Raw genomic sequence first — 25166 nt, 5'->3', positions numbered from 1 at the left:
GTTCCAGCCAACACAGATTTTAGTGTCAACACCCTCTGCTATCTTTCCATTTCTATTGTGTTACCTTCTCACAATGCCATTGGGTTCCCGAGGTGCATCCCACTGAAAAGAAGCATTCCGGGAAGTCATGCTGCGCACGGAGGGAGGAGGCTGTTCAGAGGGTGGAGCTGGCCGAGTGGTGAGCTGGGCCACTGGTCCTTTGCTGCAGCAGTTGAAACAGGTGCATGCCTCGACCCCAACAGAATAGGTGGTAAAAGGCTTGAGTCCGTGGATTGTTTGCTGGGTAGCAGTTCCTTCAGATAACTATAGGTCAGAGGAGAGAACTGTTCACATGAACTGTGGAAGCAGAACACTGGATTAAAGCTGCCAGCCAATATGCATTTACCAGGGAGTAAGTCCCATTGAACCCAGTGGGGCTGACTTCAGAGTAAACATGCATAGGACTGCTCTGCAAGTAGTCTGTGGGCAGTAGCATCCTCGGTTGGATGAACAAAGGTAACGAGTATGATTTACCATCTTCAATTCAGAACGCCAATTCAGAAACAGAGGCAGCTCTCACAGGCTGCTTTCATTCTTGGGAAGAACCTTGCAAAAAAAATTAGTATTAGCTTGCGTTAGGCATAGCATCTGCACTCACAGATTCAAACACATCATGGTCAAGAGAGACCTAAGTTCTTTCAGAAGGTGCAATGATCAGGTCTGTTGCTTCCAGGGTAGCACTCAGAAGGACCATGTTCCCCTCTGGGAAATCTAGTGTTTCTCCTCACCCTGAGACCACCCTGAGATCGCATCAGAACCACAGGTAGAGTCCTGTCTGGACTGTACATATGGAGTAGATGTTCACTACCACCTGAATTGCAGGATAAGGGTCACATTTCCACCTATTCATCCAGCCAGGAATCTGTCTGCCAACCTTCATGCTGAGACAAGGAGCATTTTGGCAGACCTCCTTGCTTCTCTCTCTCTCTCCATCCACCCCCATACAATCATACTGAAGCCTTCTCTGGGTAGTGTACACGGATAAGCAAGGTACGAAAGGCAGGAGGTCAATTGCTATATGGGTTAAAGCACTAGGTAGGATTTCTTTAGTTCACACTGTCCCTGTGAAGAAAACTGCAAGCCCTGTACTACTTGCTGTGAGGAAACTGCACCAGGTGCAAGGTAAGGAGGCGGATTATTCAATTCTCACTTAAGTGAGCTGGAAGTAGATCATTGTGGCTCAGGGCAGTGGCAGGCTGGAGGGAGGTGGTGGTAGACTCGTAGAAGCACACCCCAAATCTGCCAACCATCAGACCCCTCGCAATCTGCTGTTGATGCAATCCGCTTCAGCTGGCCTTATGATTGGGCCAGCAGTGATCAGCTCATTGTGTGTCAGGGGAATTAAAGAATGCTGAAAAGAATGCATCTGTTGTATTACTAACTGTGCAATGTGCAAAATGTTTACAGCAATTGCAAAAGAATTATGTTTATAGACTAATTGTAAAAGAATGAAAAAAATAAGGATTTTCTTTAATAGTGACAGTTTTTAAAAATAAAACTAGAATACTTCATCTGCTCAGTGAAATTCTTCTGTGAATACTCACCACGACATCCTTCCCTTTGGTGTTGTTGGAGTAGAGCCTGTAGAGACTGACTATTCCATTTGGCTTCAGGGGTGGACTGATTTTCACCACAGCTAAAGTAGAAGCTACTTTATCAAACAGAGGTGCATCCAAGCCTTGAGGAGGCGCTTGGCCTGTCCTGCACTGGGTCCAGCTACTAACAGCACGGCCTGCTGAGTTCACTGAGCAAACCTTCAAAACAGAAATACAAAAACAAAACGTTCAGCCTATAAGATTCTGAGCAGTCCTAAAACAGTTTGCAGGACAGATCATTTTAATTTCACTGGTGCTAGAACATTTTTTTTTTTGGGGGGGGGGGGGATACACAAAATGTGGCCCTCTTAATTTTGCCACAACAATGCAATATTCTTACTTGTGTCACAGTGATGCTACCTCAGAGCTTAACAAGGCTAATGCAACAGCAAGGGTCAAAAATTTGGCACTGAGTAGTCACCTCGGGCATGGCATAGTAAAGGTTCACAGAAGTTGTTACAAAGCACTGGAAAGGACAGTGACGAGGCCTGGCAGTGACAGGACAACTCACATGCCTTCCTTCGGCCTTCTGGACATCAAAAAGACTGAAACACTGGAGTCAGAAGTTCTGACAGGTAGCATCACAAGATGGATCAATCCACCCTGTCTCCAATTAAGACCCCATTGTAGCTTCCTTTCTGTGCTGCTGAAGCAGACACATGAGTAAGATTGGGCTGTTGGACAATCTTTGTAAGCTTTATTTTACTGAGGTCTAGAACGTTATTTTTCACTATTAAGATGGACAAGCAGATTTCTGCAGACTAAGAAGGTGCATGTCCACACATGGATGTCTGTGCAGGAATGTAATCTGGGTTGTATTTCTGTTGTTTCCCCCCCCCCCAAAAGGATCTGTTCATGTTCCTTTCAATTAAAATTTCTGATATGACCTGTCTTCTGAAATTTAGAACACCGAAGTACAAATGTTACTGCAGTTATCATGACCAGTCCAGCCACCTCACTGGTAACTTTCAGTTGCAGGTTGGAATGAGCTGTGAGAAAAGGTTCTAAAAGCAGAGTCATGGCACCCTTTCTTAAACCTATAGGGCTTTAGGTGCATGCCACAACTCTCCCCTTCTCCATCCCCACTCCTGGATCATTTCATTAGCAAGAAACACCACTGCAAGTAGGAGGATTACCCCAGGCCCAGGGCTGACCTCTTCGTGAAATGTGGCTCTGGGATCCAAGCCAACCATCACTATTGGCTCGAAGCATTACAGTGCTGTGTAGACAGAGTGGGATATGGTACTAAGTCAATAGAACCAGCAAATTACTGATGTCCTGCTTACTCATACTCTGTCACGGAGACAAGGGCTTAGTTACGGAAGGCTATTGTATTTTCAAAGGGCAACAGTTTGTTAATGGTATTAATGCAATTGATCACATCGCAACATTAACTTATTGCTTAATATAACAATAGCATTTTAAAAAGAACACTCAAGTCAGCAACTCTTCTATTATTCATACTACTCCTGCCACAAGACTCACTTTGTTATATTCATTCAAGACATACGGGGGGTGGGGTGGAATTGTTTCTGTTCCAGGATTCTGAGATTCAGTTGCTAGAACTGGGCCTGACGAGAAACTGCTCATCGCTATGAACAGTGCCTGCAGATTTTGTTTTTGTCAGCTTCCCCAAACCAGGGTAATCTGTACTCTATACAAAACTCAGCACTTATTAAAACATGGACTCCCAACCAATCTGCATGAAAATTAAATTTCACTTTCATCAAGGAGTGAATAAGCATATGGAAGGATGTATAATCTTATTTATCAAATACCATTTGTATAATTAAACACGAATAGCATAAAAGGTTGACTTAGGTCATCATTTGCATGAGTAAGTAATTTGTAGCATGTCAGGTACAATAGATGGAGTAGATGGATGTGCGAGTGTATAGGGTTAAATTAGGCTCAATAACAGCGAAACACACAGTGATCAATCAGAATGATAGATCTAAATGGCAATACAAGGGGACTGTCTGTGTGATTTTTAGTATTAAGTATTCCTTAGTAAGCTTTCATGTCGAGCAGTTCTAACTGCAGTAAAACATGCTCTTATGTGATCTCCTATGCCTTTTGGGGGGAGAGGGGGCTTTGCGTTCAAAATAGAAAACAAGAATAGTTGCCACATCTCTGAATTACAGGAAGCAAAACCTGAACACTTCAGAAACGAGAGGCATGAAAATATCCACTAGGGGTTCTGTGGTCTAGAATTTTGGTTCTTTTGCAAATGGAGAATCATAACTACATGGATACAGTAAGATGATACAGTACAAGGACCAGCAGTTAGGGAAGTCCTAGCTGTGCCATTTCACCTCACTGATTTCTGCAAAATATCCTAGCTTATCTTATGAGATAAGATCACTCAATGGCAAGAAATGACAAAGAAATCCAATATCAATGAAATCTTCACAGGGAAAAAAAAAATTCAACAACCTAACAAAAGTAGCTCATTTCAAGGATGGTGCTTCGCTTTGGGCAGGCACTGTCAGTTCTGAAAAAGTCTGTAGTCCCTTTCACTGGAAAACTGCCACAACCACTTCAAGGAAAGGAATCTCTAATGATATGGGGAGCAGACTTGAAATAAGTATTAAAAAAAAGAAACTTATCCTGATTTTTCTCACCATATAGTGACACAAAGCACCTTGCAATAAAAAATAGAAAAGAAAAAAAATTCAATATTATTGTATTATTCAGTTATTTAGGGGCAGCCCAATCCTATCCTGGTGGTGCCCGTAGCTCCAGTGGCACCAAAATAGCAACAACAGCATTCTGTGGGCACTGGGCTAACGCCAGGAGTCTCCTCAGGGTAAGGGAGCATTTGCTCCCTTACATTTACTCCCTTATAGCAGGTAATGCTGCCGCAGCACCAATGGGGCTCCTCAGATCTGCACACGCTTTGGAGGCCCACGTTGGGCTGCCTGGGTCAGGAAGGAGGTTAAGATACACTGGCAGAGCCTGCCATTGACTCCACCCCTCCCAGACCCGATCCTCCCATCTCTCCACCCGGTTCTGCCCACTTCCCACCTCCCCCACCCCAAAAATACCGCCAGCCAGTGCTGGAGGAGCCAGCTGTCCACGTAGTGCTGAAGCCCAGGCAACTGGCACTGGCCTAGCACTGACAGCCCCTCCTCCCCAGGTACGGAAGACATGCCTTATGGCACAATTGCGACACCCAGTGCTGGTGCTAGGCCAGTTTAGGACTGGGCCCTAAGTGACAAGTTAGCACAACCACACAAGGCACAACTACAATACCATAAAGCGCAGGTGGAAAAAAGCTCATTGGTGTGCAATCATCTGTGCTGGACAGAATGAATAAAAGCATAAATAAAATTCTCAAGGAAGAGTGCAAAGAGAGTCCTGCTCAGCCACATATTATGACGGAAGCATTTGCCCCTTCTCAAGGTAAAGGCAACTGCAGATGCACAGGCGACATCAAGGGTAGATGCAATTACACGGATTGAAAGATGCATGCAAAGAAAATCATATGAGTCAGATGTAGTCCGAGCAAAGAGGAATATGAGCTAAGCAGGGAGCTACGTGACTCCATTTATTTTGAGACAGGTACTGCTGTTAGGCTACCAGATGAGTTAATTCCAGTCATCTCTGGAAGTTTCAGTTCTGTACTCACGAAGAATAACATAATTCCCATTTGAGAAGCTTAAAATATCTTTCAGGTAATAGACTCAGGTCTATGACTTCTGGTCTATGGCAGAGAAAATGGGAACAGAAAGTACTTGCACCTTGAATTTGCCGACTACACACGGCCTCCCTTATAATGTAATCTGACATCATGCTGCGCAGACCCCAAACCCACAGCCCTGCCAAAATCTCTATAATCATTAGAAGGTGCATAGACTTAAGAAAGCCATAAGAGGGCTCCAGATTCATCTATACAAGCAGTAATTCAGATATCTTCATCTTCAATTTCTTGGCCACTTGCCCAGAGAGCACTTTGAAGGAAGGAAAAGCTCCGTGGAATTCATCTGCTTAGAGAACTAAAGAATTCTAGGTGTAGTGAATTCTCTGGTGGCTGACAAATGTCCCTTCATAGGGCCCTGTTCCCAAAGAACACTGGGTCTTGTTCCCAACAACAACTTGGAATGGTCAGGAGACACCTGATTTACAAGGGCAGGGAAGGTGGCATGCCACGTGACCTCAGCGATAAGCTCTGGCCAAGGAATCGTCCCCAAACAGAAACTGTTTTGGTACTCTCTTCTATACTCTCGTTATTGCTAAACCACCCATTGCCTTCCTTCAGAAATGCAGGAAAAGGCTTTGTCAACAGAATATAATAATAAATAATAATAAACTTTATTTATATCCCACCCTTCTCCCCAAAGGGATCCAGGGCGGCTATATAACAGCAATATTCAACATTTTTCTTCTCGTGGCACACTGACCTCCTCTAGAATTGGCTGGGCCGGCGCAAGGACGTGTACCGACCCATGGAGGCTGAATGGTATTTGCCTCTTGTGAGTGATGTCACTTTCAGCTTCTGGGAGACTGACTCTTCGAGGTTCTATTTCTAGGGTAACTATAGTAACAAATTGTCCCTCTTCTTCCACCAGCGCCTCAGAACTGGGGGATGAAGATGGACAAACAATTCATTACTACAGAAAGTTGTTTTAGAGAAAAAGTCATAGAACCCGGAACAGTTTTTCAGTGATTTTCAACTGCTGTGCTCCAAACTTCCACAGCACACCTGTGCACCTTTCGCTGCACACCAATGAGCCACGGCATATGGGTTGAAAATAGCTGGAATAGAACTGAAGGAGCCACGGTTTTAAATAGGTTTTAAATATGGTTTTTAAATAGCTGGAATAGAACTGAAGAAAATGCCTAAATTTAAACATTTCAGTTTAAATGCATGTAAGTTCTCTAGTGCCTGCGTGGTGTATGACTTTGAAATCCCCAAGGAGATAAAGGGAATGCCTTCCCTTTAACTTTTAACTATCATAACCTTTTACATTTTGGAGCCTCATGTGACATTTTATTTTGGTTTTACAGTCTAAGAATGATACTCTAAGGGTGCAATCCTGACCTGGGGTTGGGCCAGCACAAGTCCCTTGCGCTGGCCCTGGAGGATCGCAAACGTGCCATAAAGCATGTTTGTGCCTACTTGTGAGTCGGCTGGACCAGTGGATGGATGTGTGCCGGCCCACGGAAGCTGAATTCAGCCTCCGCGCCGACTCAGGGAGGGATCCTTGCGTCGGCCAAACTCTGATGCAGGGCTCTGGGGTGGGTGGAGGTGGGAGGGAGGTGTTCTGAGGCAGGGCAAGGGGGGAGGGCGGTCCCATGGACAGGCGGGGAGCAGGAGGTGGGGCTGGGACTTGGCAGTTATGCCAGTTCCCAACCCCCATTTCCAAGCAGCATGGAGCGGTTTTAAGCCGCTCCGCTTTCCTCAAACTTATGCCACCTCAGTAGGTGGTGCAAGACCAAGGAGACCCATTGGGGCTGTAGTGGTTTACCCAGGGTTAAGGGGAAGAGTTTCCCCTTGCCTCCGGCTGAGCTACTTTGGGCCCCTATCTTGCACTGGATACAGGCCTCCTGGCCAGGCTGTTCCAGTGAAAGATAGAATTGCACTACATGTGTAATTTTATTATTGCATCTTTTTTAAATTTCTAACCACACCGAATATGGGATAAACCTGGCTATAAGTTTTTAATTAAATACATGCATTCCTAAATATCCTACACAACCTACCTATTTGCTCTATGGGAAAGTTAGATGTTGACTAGCTGACACATGACACTGATAAATCAATGACTTTATCAGTGAACATCCTACAGCTTCCAAATCTTCCAAGGTACTCAAAAAACTTTTCTGGAAAGACTCTTTGAACTAATCCCACTCCTTTTTCCTGCTAAATTTGTCTTCCAGACATCTTCCATGTTTTTCACTTAGAATGCCCTGATTCTTCCTTATTAATTTGTGTTGTGTGCTATATCCTTCTACATGATATCTCTGAAAACTCATTAAAAAGAATGTTAAAAGGGAGGGGGTGGAGAAAATAGGATCTCACTGCATGTAGTTCTGGAGATTTGCCTCCCTTAATGTAAGAGAGTAAGATATAGAAAGTAATCCACCCCTTTTAGCAAAAGACAGAACACACCAGGTCATGAATATTGCTGTTGGTTGCCTCTCAAGTAGGTTGCCTCTCCAAACCTGTCTTTGAATTGGCACAGACTCCCTGCGCCAACTCCTAAGTGTTGCAAACATGCCATAAAGCACATTTGCGGCAACTCGGAAGCAGGCAATGCTGGCACTATGATGTGTGCTGGTCTGTGCCTTGACTTCTGACAAGCGAACTCCCCTCAAATGAGGAGGCTGGTTAGAAGGAGGTTGAAAGGGAAGGTAAAAAGAGCCCAGTCTCTACAGAGAGCATGGAGGTTGCTTAAATCAACAGTAATAGAGGCCCAGCAGAAGTGTATACTGCAAAGGAAGAAGGGCTCCACTAAGTCCAGGAGGGTGACCACATGGCTAACGAGCCAAGTTACAGAGGCTGTAAAGGGCAAGGAAGCTTCCTTCCTTAAATGGAAGTCTTGCCCTAATGAGGAGAATAAAAAGGAACATAAATGATGGCAAAAGAAACGTAAGAAGGTGATACGGAAGGCCAAGAGAGACTATGAGGAACGCATGGCCAGCAACATTAAGGGGAATAATAAAAGCTTCTTCAAATACATTAGAAGCAGGAAACCCGCCAGAAAAGCAGTTGGCCCTCTGGATGGTGAGGGAGGGAAAGGGGAGATAAAAGGAGACTTAGAGATGGCAGAGAAATTAATGAGTTCTTTGCATCTTTGCAAACTTATAGAGATGGCATCTTTGCATCTTTGCATCTTTGCAAACTTAGAGATGGCAGAGAAATTAATGAGTTCTTTGCATCTTGGCAGAGAAATTAATGAGTTCTTAGAGATGGCAGAGAAATTAAATGAGTTCTTTGCATCTGTCTTCACGGCAGAAGACCTTCACGGCAGAAGACCACGGCAGACGACCACGTGAAGAAGACCTTCACGGCAGAAGGCAGAAGGGTGGTCAAAGCACAACAAAGAGGCTCTTAATGAGGCAATCAGGTCTATTATAGCCTGCAGTAGAGTGTCTGTTTACACAGAAAAAAAGCTCTTAATGCCAAGAAGAGGCAATCTATCTTCAGTAGCCTGTGCAGCCAGTGAGTGTCTGGCAGTGAGTGTCTGTTTACACAAGAGCACGATCCTATGCTTGTCTACCCAGAAGTATGTCTCATGGTCTTCAATGGGACTTACTCTCAGGAAAGTGTGCATAAGAATTGCAGCCAAACGCACTAGATTGTGCTGAATGTTCACTTTATGACCTAATTGGAGAAAGTATCCCTGTCGTTAAGTGATACACGCTTATAATTGGACTCTCCCAGTGTGATAACTAGATGGTGAGGGAGGGAAAGGGGAGATAAATGGAGACTTAGAGATGGCAGAGAAATTAAATGAGTTCTTTGCATCTGTCTTCACGGCAGAAGACCTCGCGCAGATACCGCTGCCCAAACGGCCCCTCCTAACCGAGGAGTTAAGTCAGACAGAGGTTAAAAGAGAAGATGTTTCAGACCTCATTGATAAATTAAAGATCAATAAGTCACCGGGCTCTGATGGCATCCACCCAAGAGTTATTAAGGAATTGAAGAATGAGGTTGCAGATCTCTTGACTAAGGTATGCAACTTGTCCCTCAAAATGGCCACGGTGCCAGAAGATTGGAGGATAGCAAATGTCACACCTATCTTTAAAAAGAGAAAGAGGGGGGACCTGGGAAACTATAGGCCGGTCAGCCTAACATCCATACTGGGTAAGATGGTGGAATGCCTCATCAAAGAGAGAATCTCAAAACACATAGATGAACAGGCCTTGCTGAGGGAGAATCAGCATGGCTTCTGTAAGGGTAAGTCTTGCCTCACAAACCTTATAGAATACTTTGAAAAGGTCAACAGGCATGTGGATGTGGGAGAACCCGTGGACATTATCTATCTGGACTTTCAGAAGGCGTTCGACACGGTCCCTCACCAAAGGCTACTGAAAAAACTCCACAATCAGGGAATTAGAGGACAGGTCCTCTCGTGGATTGAGAACTGGTTGGAGGCCAGGAAGCAGAGAGTGGGTGTCAATGGGCAATTTTCACAATGGGGAGAGGTGAAAAGCGGTGTGCCCCAAGGATCTGTCCTGGGACCGGTGCTTTTCAACCTCTTCATAAATGACCTGGAGACAGGGTTGAGCAGTGAGGTGGCAAAGTTTGCAGACGACACCAAACTTTTCCTAGTGGTGAAGACCAGAAGTGATTGTGAGGAGCTCCAGAAAGATCTCTCCAGACTGGCAGAATGGGTAGCAAAATGGCAGATGCGCTTCAATGTCAGTAAGTGTAAAGTCATGCACATTGGGGCAAAAAATTAAAACTTTAGATATAGGCTGATGGGTTCTGAGCTGTCTGTGACAGATCAGGAGAGAGATCTTGGGGTGGTGGTGGATAGGTCGATGAAAGTGTCAACTCAATGTGCGGCAGCAGTAAAGAAGGCAAATTCTATGCTTGGGATTGTTAGTAGAGGTATTGAGAACAAAACGGCTAATATTATAATGCCGTTGTACAAATTGATGGTAAAGCCACACCTGGAGTACTGTGTCCAGTTCTGGTCATCACATCTCAAAAAGGACATAGTGGAAATGGAAAAGGTGCAAAAGAGAGCGACTAAGATGATTGCTGGGCTGGGGCACCTTCCTTATGAGGAAAGGCTATGGTGTTTGGGCCTCTTCTGCCTACAAAAGAGACGCCTGAGTGGGGACATGATTGAGACATACAAAATTAGGCATGGGAAGGATAAAGTGGATAGAGAGATGCTCTTTACACTCTCACATAACACCAGAACCAGGGGACATCCACTAAAATTGAGCGTTGGGAAGGTTAGCACAGGCAAAAGAAAATATTTCTTTACTCAGCATGTGGTTGGTCTGTGAAACTCCTTGCCACAGGATGTGGTGATGGCTTCTGGCCTGGACGCCTTTAAAAGGGGATTGGACAAGTTTCTGGAGGAAAAATCCATTACAGGTTACAAGCCATGATGTGCATGTACAACCTCCTGATTTTAGAAATGGGCTATGTCAGAATGCCAGATGGAAGGGAAGGCACCAGAATGAGGTCTCTTGTTATCTGGTGTGCTCCCTGGGGCATTTGGTGGGCCGCTGTGAGATACAGGAAGCTAGACTAGATGGGCCTATGTCCTGATCCAGTGGGGCTGTTCTTATGTTTCTTATGTGCCTGCCATATCCTGTCCCAGTGCAGGCTAAACAAGATAGGTTTGTACCAGGTGGTACAGGGTTTGGAAGAGGGTGGCAGCAGGGTGGTGAGGGATTTTTTGGGCATAGGAAGGGCAGAACAGAAGACAGATTGGGTCCGGGAGGTAGCAGAATCGGTGGTGGCGGCACATGCCAGATCCTAACTCCTGGTCCCAGCCCAGGCAGCCTTACAAGGGCTGCTCAGATTTGTGCCAGTTAAGTAGCTGGTGCAGATCTGAGTAACCCCATAGGGGTGGCTGGGGCTTAACATGGGGTAAGGGGAAAAATATCTCTTTAGCCTGAGGTGACCTCCAACCTGCACCTAACCTGCACTGCATACTCAGCCTGGCTGTACCAGCACAGGTTAGGATTGCACCCTCAGGCACACCACCAACTATATAAATAGTCCTGCTGCTTCTCATATTGCTGCAGATTGCTGTCCTTAAAGTGCTATCCTTGCTGCAGAGCCCTATGGCTCCCCATGTCATTGGGGATTGCTTCACTACTTAAAGTAAACTCTGCAGGAAATTGAACCTGGTACCTTCTGCACGCAAAGCATGTGCTATATCACTGAACTGAGGCTCCTCCTGGGATGATGACAACACAGAAGAGGTGGGAGAAACCACAGCTACTTCATCTCCATTTCATCAGTCCGATGATGTGAACGTTCTCTGTGGTGTGGTCTGGCAACCTCAGTCATCACTCATGTAAACAAGCTCCAGTTTATCAAATGCACATGTTAGGAGGTGTCAAATTGTGGACATTTACAAGGCTTGCCTGGGCAGAAGCTATAGCATACACTGTAGAACTCCAGTCCAAATTTTGCCCACTGCTCCAAAAAGTTCTGTGTATCGAGGTGGATTAAAATAGATGTCTGATCACATGGGATCCAACTCTGTCATGAGAGAGAAACTCGCTGGATCAGGGCTAGGAAACCATGACACATCTCATCTATCACTACAAAGTTTGACACAGGGTTCGCTTTGAGCCAATTGGACCAATTGGGTCCTTTGCCTACAGGCCCTCCAGGCTAGGGTAATCAACTCTAGGCTGCAATCCTAACCTCACTTTCCTGGGAGTAAGTCCCATTGAACACAATAGGACTTACTTCTGAGTAGACCTGCTTAGGATTGTGCCCCTAGTCTTGTATGCAATTTTATGCAATTTTATATTAAAATTGTATGCAATTTTATATTAAAATGTGTTAAGATCCATTTGGTCCATTAATTCACAAGCATTTTTAAAGCGCACAATTTTGATTTCTGCCATAGGAATATAAAATCTACAATACATTTTATTTAAATATCTCTAAGATTCTATAGACCAGGGGTGCTCAAATTTTCAACTTTAGGGATGCTGGACCTTTAACAAGTGTATAGAAGAGGGAATTTCAGCAGGTGCAGCTTGTCATCTTTGGGATGACAATTTCAGCACCTGCTGAAATTCTCGCTTCTATACACTCCAACATCCCTAAAGTTGAAAGTTTGAGCACCCCTGCTATAGACATTGGGTATGAACCTTGGACCCTGCAAAAAATGTTTCCAGTTGGACCCTACAGCTACTGATCTGCCATGCCTTAGTTGGAACTAATACAATACAAAGGTGTTTTAACACTACATCTCCTAGACCTGGTTCCTTTCATGGTGGAGAGATAAAACAAAATATTTCAGAATTTTGACATGAAAAAAGGTTATCAAAGTTTCAGCCACCCCTTGGTTTCTTTTAATATTCCACTGCATCAGTAATGAAGATGAGATGCAAACATGCTTAACTCCAAAAGACAGACAATTTAATAATTTGTTTCCTATGGGTACATAATGAGATAGTTAAAACATTCCCAGGAGAGAGATAAGCAGATATTAAAAGGTCTTTCCAATACCTGTAATGGCTAAGGGCAACAGCTAATTCAATAGATTCGATCAAAATCACTACTTCTTTCAGTGTTGCTGATTTATTACTTCGGCTGTAGTTAGTCATCACTCATTTTAGTTTGCTTTTCAGGGCTCATAAATTATGCCTAATAAATAAAAAGATACAATCAAGGAAATCCTATCAATTCATCCACAGCCCTGGGGTGTATTTTCCCATGGCACTCACACTAATGTCTTTTTAAAAGCTAGGCTTGTCATGGTGTTTGCGTATGTCAGAATCAAAATCTACCTACGGATGTCTTGCCAGAGTGAAGCGTCAACAGGCTCATAACTAATGTGGAGGGGCCAATAAATCTGCTACTTTGGTTTAATTAAGAAACATAGGGCACAATCCTAACCAACTTTCCAGCACCGAGGTAAGGGTAATGCAGCTCTGAGGTAAGGGAACAAACACTCCCTTACCTTGAGGAGGCCTCCGTGACTGCTTCTCAACTGCAGGATGCCCCATTGGCACAGCTATGTCAATACTGGAAAGTTGGTTAGGATTTGGGCCACAGATTCCTAAATAGCTTGCTTGCTGTACAATGAGATTTGAAAAGTGAGATAAAAATGCCTCTTTTAGTTCTATTATCAATAAAAGATTACTGGAATAGCCTGAGATCTGTTTTGGGTTATGCCTGCAAAACAACAGAATATACTTATACTAGCTTGTATCTAAAGATCTTCTATCTTGTATCCTTAAGAATACAAGATAAAGATACCTTTCACCCTTCTTTAGGATACTATCTTATATCCTAAAGAAGGGCGAAGGTAATTTTTATCTATCGCCCCTTTCTGCCCCCTTCAAATATCTGTTTCCGATTGTCCCCCAAACCTCAAGATGAGATATTCAGGGGGCTTAAGGAACTGCAAAGGATGGAGAGATTGGGAAAAAATTGCCTCTCCCTTTTGTACAAACGGAAGACACGCTTAGGAGACAATCAATTATTTCTATTAATCACATTGATTAACTGTACACTACATTTTTCTTCCCATTGTGCCTAAAAGCTTACAACAACAAGAAGCTAAACTTGTATGAAGACTGTTTTTACTTTCTTTCTCATCTGTATCTAGGACTGCTCAGGCCACTGAAAAGACCATACAGGGGGTCATCAACCACAGTTCAACCAGACATGGCCATTCATGCTTTTGTTACAAATCTGAAACTGCTTCCCCACTGGTCTCACATGGCCTGTATCATCCTGAGTCCTGGGTTTGCCTTTCAAAGAGGCAGATCCACCTCAGGATGAGATCATAATTCAGTAGTAGAGCACATGCAGAAATTTCCAGGTTCCACATGCATCTCCAGTTAGGTTTGGGGAAGGCGCTTGTCTGAAACCCTAGAGATCTGCTGCTGTTAGTATGGACAACGTTGAGAAAAATATACCTGTGGTCAAAGGAACTGCTGATCTCACATGTTGGGTCAGACCACCTAAGTCAGAATTTTATCTAACCACAGTGGTCTACCAGATACCTCAGGGGAGGCTGACAAGCAAGGCACAATGGCAATATTAATCTCAAGGTGTTAATCCCCAACACGTCCCAAGTTTTGGAAGGAGCCTCCTGGATACTCATAGTCTCAAAAAAGCTTTTAATTCAGGTATTTCTTACAATACACTAAGAATTCTCTCATGGCACAGGGTTTGGGAATAATTGCTTGTCCAGAAAATGAGGTTTCCATAATTTGAGGACTGTCCCAGATATCTGTATGTTTGCTAAAGCTTCAGCAAGAAATGTGGGCAAAGAAACTAACAACTCCCAAATTTCTGACCTCTGTTGCACTGTTAATGTCAAACCTATCAAGCTGGACCTTGATGACTGACAGCATTTTTTAAAGTGCTGCAAAGGGCCCAACTGCTGTAGTGCCTTAATTTTAGCTTCATTCAGCCAGAGGAAATTTAGTTGCATTTAAAATTTTATGGCTAGCAAACAAGCCTCCAAGAGAGAGGTAGCAGAATCAATATAGTGCTTAAGTGAAATATAAATCTGGGTTTCATCAGCATAATAGCGAAAGCCAATCCCTAAATTTAAGAATAACGTGGCTCACAGGCAACATATAAATTGTCAACAATGGTGGGACTAAGAATAGATCCCTGAGGGATGCCCCGAGTGACATCAATGGGAGAGGAACACACTCAGACACAGGCTCACACATCCCACATCAACAAAATAGATGGCTGCTGGCTAAGAAGAAGCATAATTGGTTCAAAGCATTGTCAGACTGAGGTAGAGGGGACCAGGATAAAGAATTCATTAAGCCCAGGTGGAGCAAGGCTTGTGACTAATCTGATTAGTTTTAGAGCATCATTCTGTGACAGTGATGGCAGCAAAGAAATCTTGCTTCTCAGCTACCACAACAGCAACTTATTTAAAAGGCACCTGCAAATTCTTCCCAATTGTCAAAAGAAAGATGGTAAGGGCCCAACATACCTTGTGCAATCCTAACCGATTTTCCATTGCCAGTGCAGCCGTGCCAATGGGGTGTGTGTTGCATCCTGTGGTGGGGAGGCAGTCACAGAAGGGAACATTTGTTCCCTTATCTTGGGGCTGCATTGTGGTTGCATCGGTGCTGGAAAGTTGGATAGGATTGGGCCCCAGATGAAAGCCTGCTTCATGTGGTCAAAAGCCAACTCAGTTCAAGAAGACAACATTGCCCCCGAAAACAATTGAGCACCTACTTTCAAAGCCAAATGCTTACCTCAACTGTAATGTATCAGGCAGTTTTCCGAAAAGATAAAACAATTTTGGTCAAAAGAAGTTCAATGGTAAGAAAAAGCATCTGCTCAGGTACATTGATTGTGGGGCAAAAAAAAAAAAAAAGATTATAGACTTTAGAATAAAATGATCTGTTTTGGAAAGGATCCTAGCAGTTACCTCACTGCCATTAAGTTCATTGAAGTTTAAGGAAAATTACATCATTAGAAAGAGTAGGAAATCAAGTAACCTGAAAACCATAATCAGGGATGAAAAACGGACTCTTCCAAGATGCCAGGCATTTCTCACAGAACAAAATAAATGGAGAATCATGCACTTCTAAACTGTGGCTGTGCAGATTCACTATGGCCTGCCAAGAACACTCAGGGGTAAAAGGTAAATGCCTAAGTTCATTGGGCCTTCTGTTTCTGTCCAGAGAAGGAGACACCAGAAGTAATTACTGAAGGGAGTAGCAACCTGGTTCTATGCTTCTCCCATGCCAAAACAGGCTGGGCTGCTTTCTATGTTGGGGGGGGGGGGGTGAGTGGAACTGGGAGGCTTGGAAGGGGAAAGGAAAATATTTTCCCTTGCCCTTCTGTAACCCTGTGACCACCAAGGGTATCCTTGGACCCCGCACTAGCTATTTAGCTGGCACAATTCCAAGACAAAGGGGGCATGTCAGCTTGCTCTGGAGGGAATAGCATCCAGTGCAAGTCACCTACACTGGATACCACCCCCTCCCGCCTCTGACATGCCCCGGGGCCTCCCCCTGTTCTGCCCACCCCACCCCATTACATCCGCCCTGCAGACTTACTGGCTTCAGCAGGTCTTCTTCACCCTGGCGTTGAGTGCAGGGCCTTCACAGTGACTCTGGTGGCAGTCTGGAAGCATACGGCTATTCACAAGGATTGCCATTTGCAATGGCTGTAAAGAATGCACTGCCACTGGTACACGTATTCTGGTGGAACTGTTGCTTAGGATTGGTGTTGGAGTCATTGTAAGCTTTTTTCCAAAGTTTACAATGTAGCTAAGAACCCTCTGGCTAGACTACAGTGCTCAAGCAACACAATGGGCACCTGAACAGTTACATCTGGAATCAGGCCACCCTACCAAGACTGGATCCTGATAGTTACACTACAAGAACAGAATGTGGTATGTCTGTATACAGAGTGTGCAAAAAAAGTTAGAGCTCCTTTAAACAAAGGGCAGAAGGCATTCATAACTATTCAGCACCAGGCCCCTGGGGATATGTCAACTTCTGTATGTCACAAAACAAACATGTGTTAAAATGGAAATCACTATTACAAAGAAAGGATGCTGGCTGTATTTATTTCTCTGTGACCAATTTTTCTGATCTGTATGGAATGATCTGTAATGATTTTCTGAGGCTACTGTACTGTTTAAGGCATAGCCTTATACACTATATTAACAATTTGTCAAGCAAATGTCTCAGCCAAGATGCCCAGGAGTATTTATTGTATTTGAAGATTTAGATCCTCTTTCTCTCAGCGTCATACCTGATACTCATACTCTGTAAAGGGCAGGAGCTTGGCATCTTTGAAGGAGGTGGATGAGCCATTATAAACAAGTGTCAGGTCTTGGTTTAGTTGGCTGCGTGTCACTTTCCTTCGGTAAAGCTCATAATATAAGAGCCTTCCATTTGGCTTCTTGGGGCCTGTCCATACAATTGAGACAACAGAATGGAATCCATCAGGGCTTGATTGGATATCTATGAGTGGCGCGGACTGTAGTTCAGGGGGTGCTTGGAGAGTCTGCACAGATGTCCACTCACTGGAAGTGCAACCAAGGATTGTGCAGGCTTGCACTTGAACTTCATACCTTTAGAAATACAAATCAGAAGTTGGTTAAAAGAATACAGACTGATATGCTGCTTATATAGGTAGCATAAAATAATTCCCAAAGAGAGCCCCTATTCAAAGTCTGGTCAAGAAAGCAATGATTTTTCCAAAGTAAATAAATCAGTGGTTCTCAAACTGGTGGGTCGCGACCTGCCAGCCAGAGAACTACTGCTGTTGCCCCCCCTGAAGGGGTGGGGAAACGAGGAAGGCAGTGACTCAATCGCAACCAGAAAGTGGGTTGCAATCGCATTTTGTCAGTGTTTAGAGATGCGGGGAGCTTTGCAGGGCTCCCTGTACCACCCGGATGCCATCAAGGACTCAGGTATGTTTTTCAAAAGACCTTAGGACCCCTGCAATCCTGGGGATTGCGTCGCTGCCTTCCCCCTTTCCTCACCCTTTAAGGGGGCAATGGCATTTGTTCTCAGGCTGGTGGGTCAGGACCCATCAGTTTGAGAACCACTGCAATGCATAGAAATGTCCTGATCTACAATCTTCCATACATACATGGAGCTCCTGCATGAGTAAATTTTCTTATTCACTTTGCTGTACATCTGCAAGAGGGATCTGAAGGCCTTAGGGATGGACCTCAACAAGTGGGAAACCCTGGCCTCTGAGCGGCCCGCTTGGAAGCAGGCTGTGCAGCATGGCCTTTCCCAGTTTGAAGAGACACTTTGCCAACAGTCTGAGGCTAAGAGGCAAAGAAGGAAGGCCCATAGCCAGGGAGACAGACCAGGGACAGACTGCACTTGCTCCCGGTGTGGAAGGGATTGTCACTCCCGGATTGGCCTTTTCAGCCACACTAGACGCTGTGCCAGAACCACCTTTCAGAGCGCGATACCATAGTCTTTCGAGACTGAAGGTTGCCAATACAATACACATGCATCCACACATGGGTTGCTTTGCTACCTTCTTCTGAAATGAACAGGGAAAGGTCTGCAAATGTGTGAACTCTGTGTGCATTAGAATCTCCACACATGCAAGAGATCAGTTTGACTGTACAGCATGTATGTATTTATACTGCACTGGGAATAAACCAAAAACCTATGTTTAAAATGATCTGAACACAGATACTATAATGACAGCTAGTAGTGTCATAATTCATCTAGATTTTAAGACATCCCTAAAATACAATCGTTGATGAAAAAAAAAGAGTGTGGTACCATGGCAGGAGCATGGGGTTTAGACATGGGTGTCCCAGATCAAACCCCCTTCTCAGCCATAAAGACCACTGGGTATTCTCAGCAATTTACTGGCATAGCAATACCAATAAATGTCAGGATAAATGTGGCAAGAATTGCTCAATGCTTTGTACAGGAAGTTTTAATAAAGTCATGACATATTTTTAGGGTATCGATTGAAAATAGATGAGTAAATGTGCTATTTTTTACTGCTTGTATGTAGCTCTTTAAAGTTGCAATCCTATCCACACTTACTTGGGAGTAAGCCCCATTGGCTATAGTGGGACTTGCTTCTGAGTAGACATGCATAGGATTGGGTTCTTAGTTAGCATTCTAATTTCTGCCTAAATAAGATGCGGTGTATGCTATAAAATAAAAGCGCTGAAAGATCCACTGCTTCAAATACAATAGATAACAGTAATGATGCAGTATTTTGCCTCATAGGCAACCAGAATATCATATTGCTAAGAAAACTGACTCTCCTGATTTAAAAAAATGATCACTACAAAGAAAGCAGCATTTCAGGGGTTAAACTAGGTAGTTCAGATACTAAGGGCACAATCCTAACCCCGTATGTCAGTACTTTCCAGCACTGGCATAGCAGTGCCAATGGGATGTGTGCTGCATCCTGCAGTAGGGTGTCACTCATGGAGGGCTCCTCAAAGTAAGGGTATGTTTGTTCCCTTACCTTAGAACTTCATTGCCCTTATGTCGGTGCTTTCCAGCACCGACGTAAAGGGTTAGGATTGCAGCCTAAGTTTAGCAAGATCACAGCACAAGCTAGAAGTATCAAAGCATCTGAAAAAATTAAAATTTCAGTCTTTCTAAAATGGGCAGTCCAATCCTAACTCCTGATGCGGCAATGCAGTGGCACCAGAATGGTGCCCATTCTATCCCATGGGACCTTCAGAGGCCTCCTCATGGTAAGGGACATTTGTTTCTCTGCCCTGGGGTAAGCTTGTGCTGGGATATCAGGTCTATTTGGACCATACCAGCTATACAGGTGGTGTAAGTCTGTGTAGATCTGAGTTGAAGGATTGACGCCAGGAAGAGGTTAAAATTCGGCAGATGCAGCTGTTACCAAACCTGCCCCATTCCCATACCCAATCTGTCTTCCTCCCTGCCATAGTCAATGCCCCATTCTGCCTACTCCACCTTGCTCCCACTCTCTGTGCACACCTGTGCACAAGTGTCCAGTGACCGCAGATGCACAGAGCCAGCTGCCTGCTGTTTGCAGTGGAGGCCAGGCTGTGTGCTCCAGTATGTTGTCTTTTGCAACAGCCAGAAACCACCTAGTGCCACCAGAACACTCATTCTGGTGGTGCTAGGCACCAAGAGGACTGGGTTTTAGAGCAGAGGTTCCCAATCCCCTATAGGGGAGTTGGGAACCAGGTAGGTATCGTTGTGGGCAGGGAGGGAGGCAGAGGGGGGGGTAGCAATGGCGCCACAGCAATCACAGTGCTGCCACTTCCAAGGGACTTATTTTTTACCTTGGAGGCAGAACTGGCCTCCTGCAGGATTCTGGAGCCTTGCAGTCTCCTCCAAGGCTTATTGCTGATCAGCAGCTACTCTTTTTATGCAAAAACTAGAAATAAGCCCTGTGGGAGCATGACGATCTCCACAGCACTGTCACTGCCTTTGTAGCAGGGCCTTAAGCAGGCCCTTGTAGCAGGGCCTTGTAGCAGGCCCTTAAGGGTGGAACCTTGGTAGTTCCTGACCCACCAGTTTGGGAACCACTGCTTTTGAGAATAAACTTGAATTGTAGGAGTTGTTAGTAGATCAAATAATGAAACAATTGTACAATACAGATAATCAAACTCAACATAACCATTTGAATGTTTGTGGCATAGCTGAAAGTGTGGAAGGCAAGCAGTTGATCTCTGACATGGGAGACTAGTTGGCAAGTACTGAGCAAGCTGAAGCTGAAACTGCTTTTTGAGTAAAATTGAAATGTTCAGTGTCCAGAGGAAGGCCAGGACCACTTGTGGGATTGTAAAGTCTACATGCTACAGAATCTGTAGTAGTCAGTAAACTTATATTAAAATGTTGGGAAAACTCAAGACTTCATTCAGCAACTTGCTACTAGAGATGAAGTATTATGAGATGTGCATGTTTCCCTTTTGCAGGTGTGTTGGTGCTGCTTGTGGACTTTCTAGAAGCTGTGGCTGGCCACTGCTGGAAACAGGAAGTTGAACAAGCTGGACCCTTCCTGTGGTCCAGAAGGGCTCATCTTATGTTTGCTCTTTCATCTACCCATTCTATTTCCAGTTTCTGCAGTACTTTAACAATATTCTCCCCTCTGAAGAAACAAAAAGGAAAAATGGCAGGTGAAAGGATGGAGATCATTTGCCAATGGGTGAAGCAGGGAGCAGACCCACCGTGACAAGCAGATTATACCATATCTGAGAGGGTAGAAATATCTCCCAAGTCAGATTGGCTACTATGGCCGTAGGCTGTCAGCATTTCCTAATGTATAGCCTCTGATGATGCTTTTATTTGTTTTTGATCTGATGACATCTTGTTGACTTCTGCTCACACTATACGTGACACACCATATTCACTCACTAACATACTCATTCACAGCTTACCTATGATAGGGTTCTAGGTCTTCTAAGGTATAGGACCGTCTCTCAAACGAAACGTGAGAAGAATCCAGGTGAACCATTTTCTTTACTGCTTCCATAGGGTCCCGAAGAGTGATGGTGTAATTGATTATATCCCCATTCACCTTCACTGGCGGATCCCACGTTACCAAAATGGTCTCTGAGGACTGTGGCTTCAACCTAGGAGGCAACATTCCAGATGGGGCAGAGGGGTTGGTTCTAATCTTAGCTATAGGGCTGGTGATGCTCCCTTGGCTGTTTTTTGCAGTGACAGCATAGCTGTATTCTAGTCCTGGGGTGAGCATGAAATCATGATACCGTGTATCCAGACCAGAATAAACCAGAAGCTCATTTCTCTTGAGTTCATAACTCTGCATTTTACCATTGGGATTGGCAGGAGCCTTCCATGTGATTTCTATGGACTCTGAACCGGTCACTAGCAACCTGGGAGCACCCATGTTAAGTGGAGGGGCCTCCATTGTTCGCACAGATTGGGGCACACTAGCTGTGCAACCCCCATTAGTACAAGCAACCAGCGTGATATCGTACTTGGTGTAAGGCTGTAGATTCAATATTGTCCTGAATAAACCTCTCCCGGCATACAGCTCTTCACCATCCAGTCTCAAAATATACTTTGTGATTTCTCCATTTTGAATTTGGGGTGGTGACCAAGATATGTTAATTTGGGTTGAGCTACGATTTTCCAGGGAAGGAGGGTACACTAATGCTGGTGCTGCCTCCAATGTTCGTATGCCAGTTGGTGCACTGGTGGAGCAGGCACCCATGGTACAAGCAGTTACTGTATAGTGGTACACTGAATATGGCAGCAACTCTTCATCTGTGTAGTTGAAAGTAGTGGCATCAAAGCTAAAAGGATATGGAATATCATTTCTTTGGAGCCTGTATGACTGCAGGATACCATTGGGTTCTTTCGGGACAGACCACGAAACAGATAGTTTGTCAGGGTTTGCCAGTATATGCTGCACGACGGGTGCAGCCAAACCCTGTGGGGCACCTTGGCTGGTCTTTGCAGCAGACCAAGGGCTATCAGTATAGCCAGCTGAATTCCAAGCGCGTATCTTATATTCATATTTGGTCCATGGCTGCAAATGCCGAGCATTATACACAAATGTATCACTTCCAGTGTTGTACTCTATGAAAGCAATTTTCTCTTCTCCTGTTGTTGCATTGTTCCCTGAAGCATTTTCTTTGGTGCATCTGTGAATAACTTCATAGCGTGTTATTTTCCCATTTGAATTAATTGGCTCCGACCAGCTCAGTCTGATGCTGGTTGCATTAATGGAAAGGATTAGAGGAGCCATTTGAGATGCAGGAAGGGCTTCATCTGTCCAGATGGGTTGGGGCAAAGAGCGACTACAACCTGCTCCAGTGCAAGCTTCCAGGACTAGAGAGTAGAGAGTAAAAGGTTCCAGGCGACGGAAGAGGAATTGACGGGACAAGCCACTGTATTCTAGGTTATCATCATTGAAAATATTGTAGGTCTGAAAGAAAAAACGTAGGTCTCAACAGAGTTACTGCTAAAACACTAAGAGCAGTCAGGCATATTAGGCTTGTACACCTTCAAACTCACCACATCTAATGCAGTCAACCAGTCATATATGGCAAACCACCAATAAGTCAATTAACGGGATGTTTGTGCTGTCTCTTTATGACATTTTAAGAAAAGAGGCCTTATCAAGCTGCCGAAAGTCCACAGTATATGGCTGGTTCAGTCTGGTAAGCTCATTCAGAGCGCAATCCTGTGTTCGGCGGCACGGCTCCATGCCGCCGAGCACTGTTGCAAATGTGCCATAAGGTGCCAGCCAGTGCTGGGCTAGCATGGGGCGCTCGCCCAGCTTCCGTGGCTCAGTGATCTCCCAGACCGCTGAGCAGTAGCACGGCAAGCAGGGGCGGGGACAGGGGCGGGGAGGAGGTGTTCCGGGGAGGGGGGAGGCCGGCGGGGGCTGGAGAGAAGGCAGGGAGGAGGCCTGACGGGGAGGTGTGATGCAGGGAGGTGGCGGACTGGAGGTGTGCCTGGGGGAGGGATGAGAGGTGGCTCCGCAGAGCTCCGCTCCACAGGATCCAAGGCGCTCGTGTAGGGCTGCACACCCTACACAAGTGCCTTTACCTTACCGCCAACCTTTTGGTTTGCAGTAAAGTGAGTAGCCCCATTGCGGGGCTGCTTACCTTACTCAGGGGAAGGGGACAAAAGTTCCCTTTTCCCAAGGCACCTCCTGCGGTAGCCTGGGAGGTGCAGGATCCAGCAGCAGCCCTTCTCAGGGCTACCGAGCGTGGGCGCTCTGGGCAGCTCAGGATTGGGTAAGTGCTCAACCTATTGTCCCCATTGTCCCCAACTGGAACATGAAATATCCATTTTAAGAACATAAGTAGAACCTGCTGGATCAACTCAAAGGCCCATCTAGTCTGGCTCCCTGTATCTCACAGTGGCCCAAAAGATGCCTCAGGGAACACACAAGACAACAAGATACCTATATCCTGCTGCTACTCCCTTGCGTCTCGCTTTCAGAGACAGCATACTTCTAAAACCAGGAGGTTGGGTGTACCCATCACAGCTTGTAACCTGTGATGGACGTTTCCTCCATAAATCTGTCCAATCCACTTTTAAAGGCAGCTAGGCCAGATGCCATCACCACATACTATGGCAAGGAGTTCCACAGATTAATTACATACTGGATAAAGAAATATTTTCTTTTGTCTGTTCTAAATCTCCCAAGACTCAATTTTAGTGGATGCCCCCTGGTTCTGGTGTTGTGTGAAAGGGAAAAGAACTTCCTCTCTATCCATCCCATGCATAATTTTATACATCTCAGTCATGACCTCCTCAGGCACCTTGTTTCTAGACCAAAGAGCCCCAAACGTTGTGGCTGCCCTTTCCTCATAAAGGAGGTGCACCAGCCAAGTAATCATTTGGATCACTCTGTTGACCAAAAACCAAATGCACCTTTTCCAGTTTCAGTTCTCTTTTCCATTTTTTTCCTCCAAACCTTCTCTGAAGTCAAACAAGATACTAAATTACTTTTTGAATATAAAAATGAAAACTGAACTGAATAGAGAACCAAACATCTCTGTTTTCTAACAGCCTATGCTCTGTATTCCAATGTGGAGTGATACATACAGCATCATACATGGACTAGGGAGATCCTGGCTGAAGTCCCCACTCAGCTGACATCTGGGTCAGTTCAGGCACTATTTAGCTAACTACTCTCCACCCCAATTAAGTAAGAATCTAGGTTTGTTTACCTTAATTTCACCATTGGGTTTGGAAGGCTCTGCCCATCTAAGTAACAGTGCCCTGCCATTCTCTTTTCTTTCCACAGTAAAGTTGCTCAGGCCACTTGGGGAAGCTTCTAGTGTTCGTACCGAAGTCCATGGACTTGAAACCTGTCCAGCGTTGTTGACAGCAACAATATGAATATGATAGGTTGTGAATGGTTTTAAGCCAAACAAATGAGTTTGATGTGTTGTTCCCTGCAGCAGAAAGAGACAGAATTCCCTTTCATTCTGAGTAAATGAAGGAATTGTTGTCGGTTATTTAATACAAACTTACCAGAAGATCTCACACTAATATATAATATTTCATTCCCAAGGATGTGCTCAAGTCACTAAGCTCAAATCACGAGTTGAGTCACTGACTCCCACGATTCGACTTGGGGGTCATAGTGTGCAACTGTCACAACTTGACTTGAGAAAAATTTTGAGTCTTACAAGTTACAAGTCTGAGTAATTTCACATCTTACAAGTCACAAGTCTTCTCCCCTCGAAAACCCCTCGCCTTCTGGAACCAACCTATCCTTCCACCATGTTTGCTGCCGTCCTTCAGAATGCCTGCTTCTGATTCGCCCACGGTCTTGCGGCATGACACGGAAGCAGCAAAAATGCTAAGCAAGAATGAACATGCACACACACATACTAAAAAGTTAGGGACTCAAAGTCATTTTGATTCCATAGTCACTTTTTGAGTCACTGCCCACGCATTGTG

The 25166-nt window shown here is 44.8% G+C and overlaps 1 protein-coding gene across 1 annotated transcript in view; it reads right to left on the bottom strand.

The window, feature by feature from the left end:
• Nucleotides 1-25166, bottom strand: part of USH2A (usherin) — a 567365-nt gene that overhangs the window by 19826 nt on the left and 522373 nt on the right. Inside the window, exons 61-65 of the mRNA XM_066623430.1 lie at nt 24428-24655; nt 21152-22668; nt 17044-17365; nt 1584-1793; nt 65-303 (exon numbers count right to left, since the gene is read on the bottom strand). Coding sequence (XP_066479527.1) covers nt 65-303; nt 1584-1793; nt 17044-17365; nt 21152-22668; nt 24428-24655 — 2516 coding nt within the window. The remainder of the gene's footprint in view (nt 1-64; nt 304-1583; nt 1794-17043; nt 17366-21151; nt 22669-24427; nt 24656-25166) is intronic.

This window comes from Tiliqua scincoides, chromosome 1, assembly GCF_035046505.1.
Source record: "Tiliqua scincoides isolate rTilSci1 chromosome 1, rTilSci1.hap2, whole genome shotgun sequence".
NCBI lineage: Eukaryota > Metazoa > Chordata > Lepidosauria > Squamata > Scincidae > Tiliqua > Tiliqua scincoides.
This window is presented reverse-complemented; position numbering and strand designations above follow the sequence as displayed.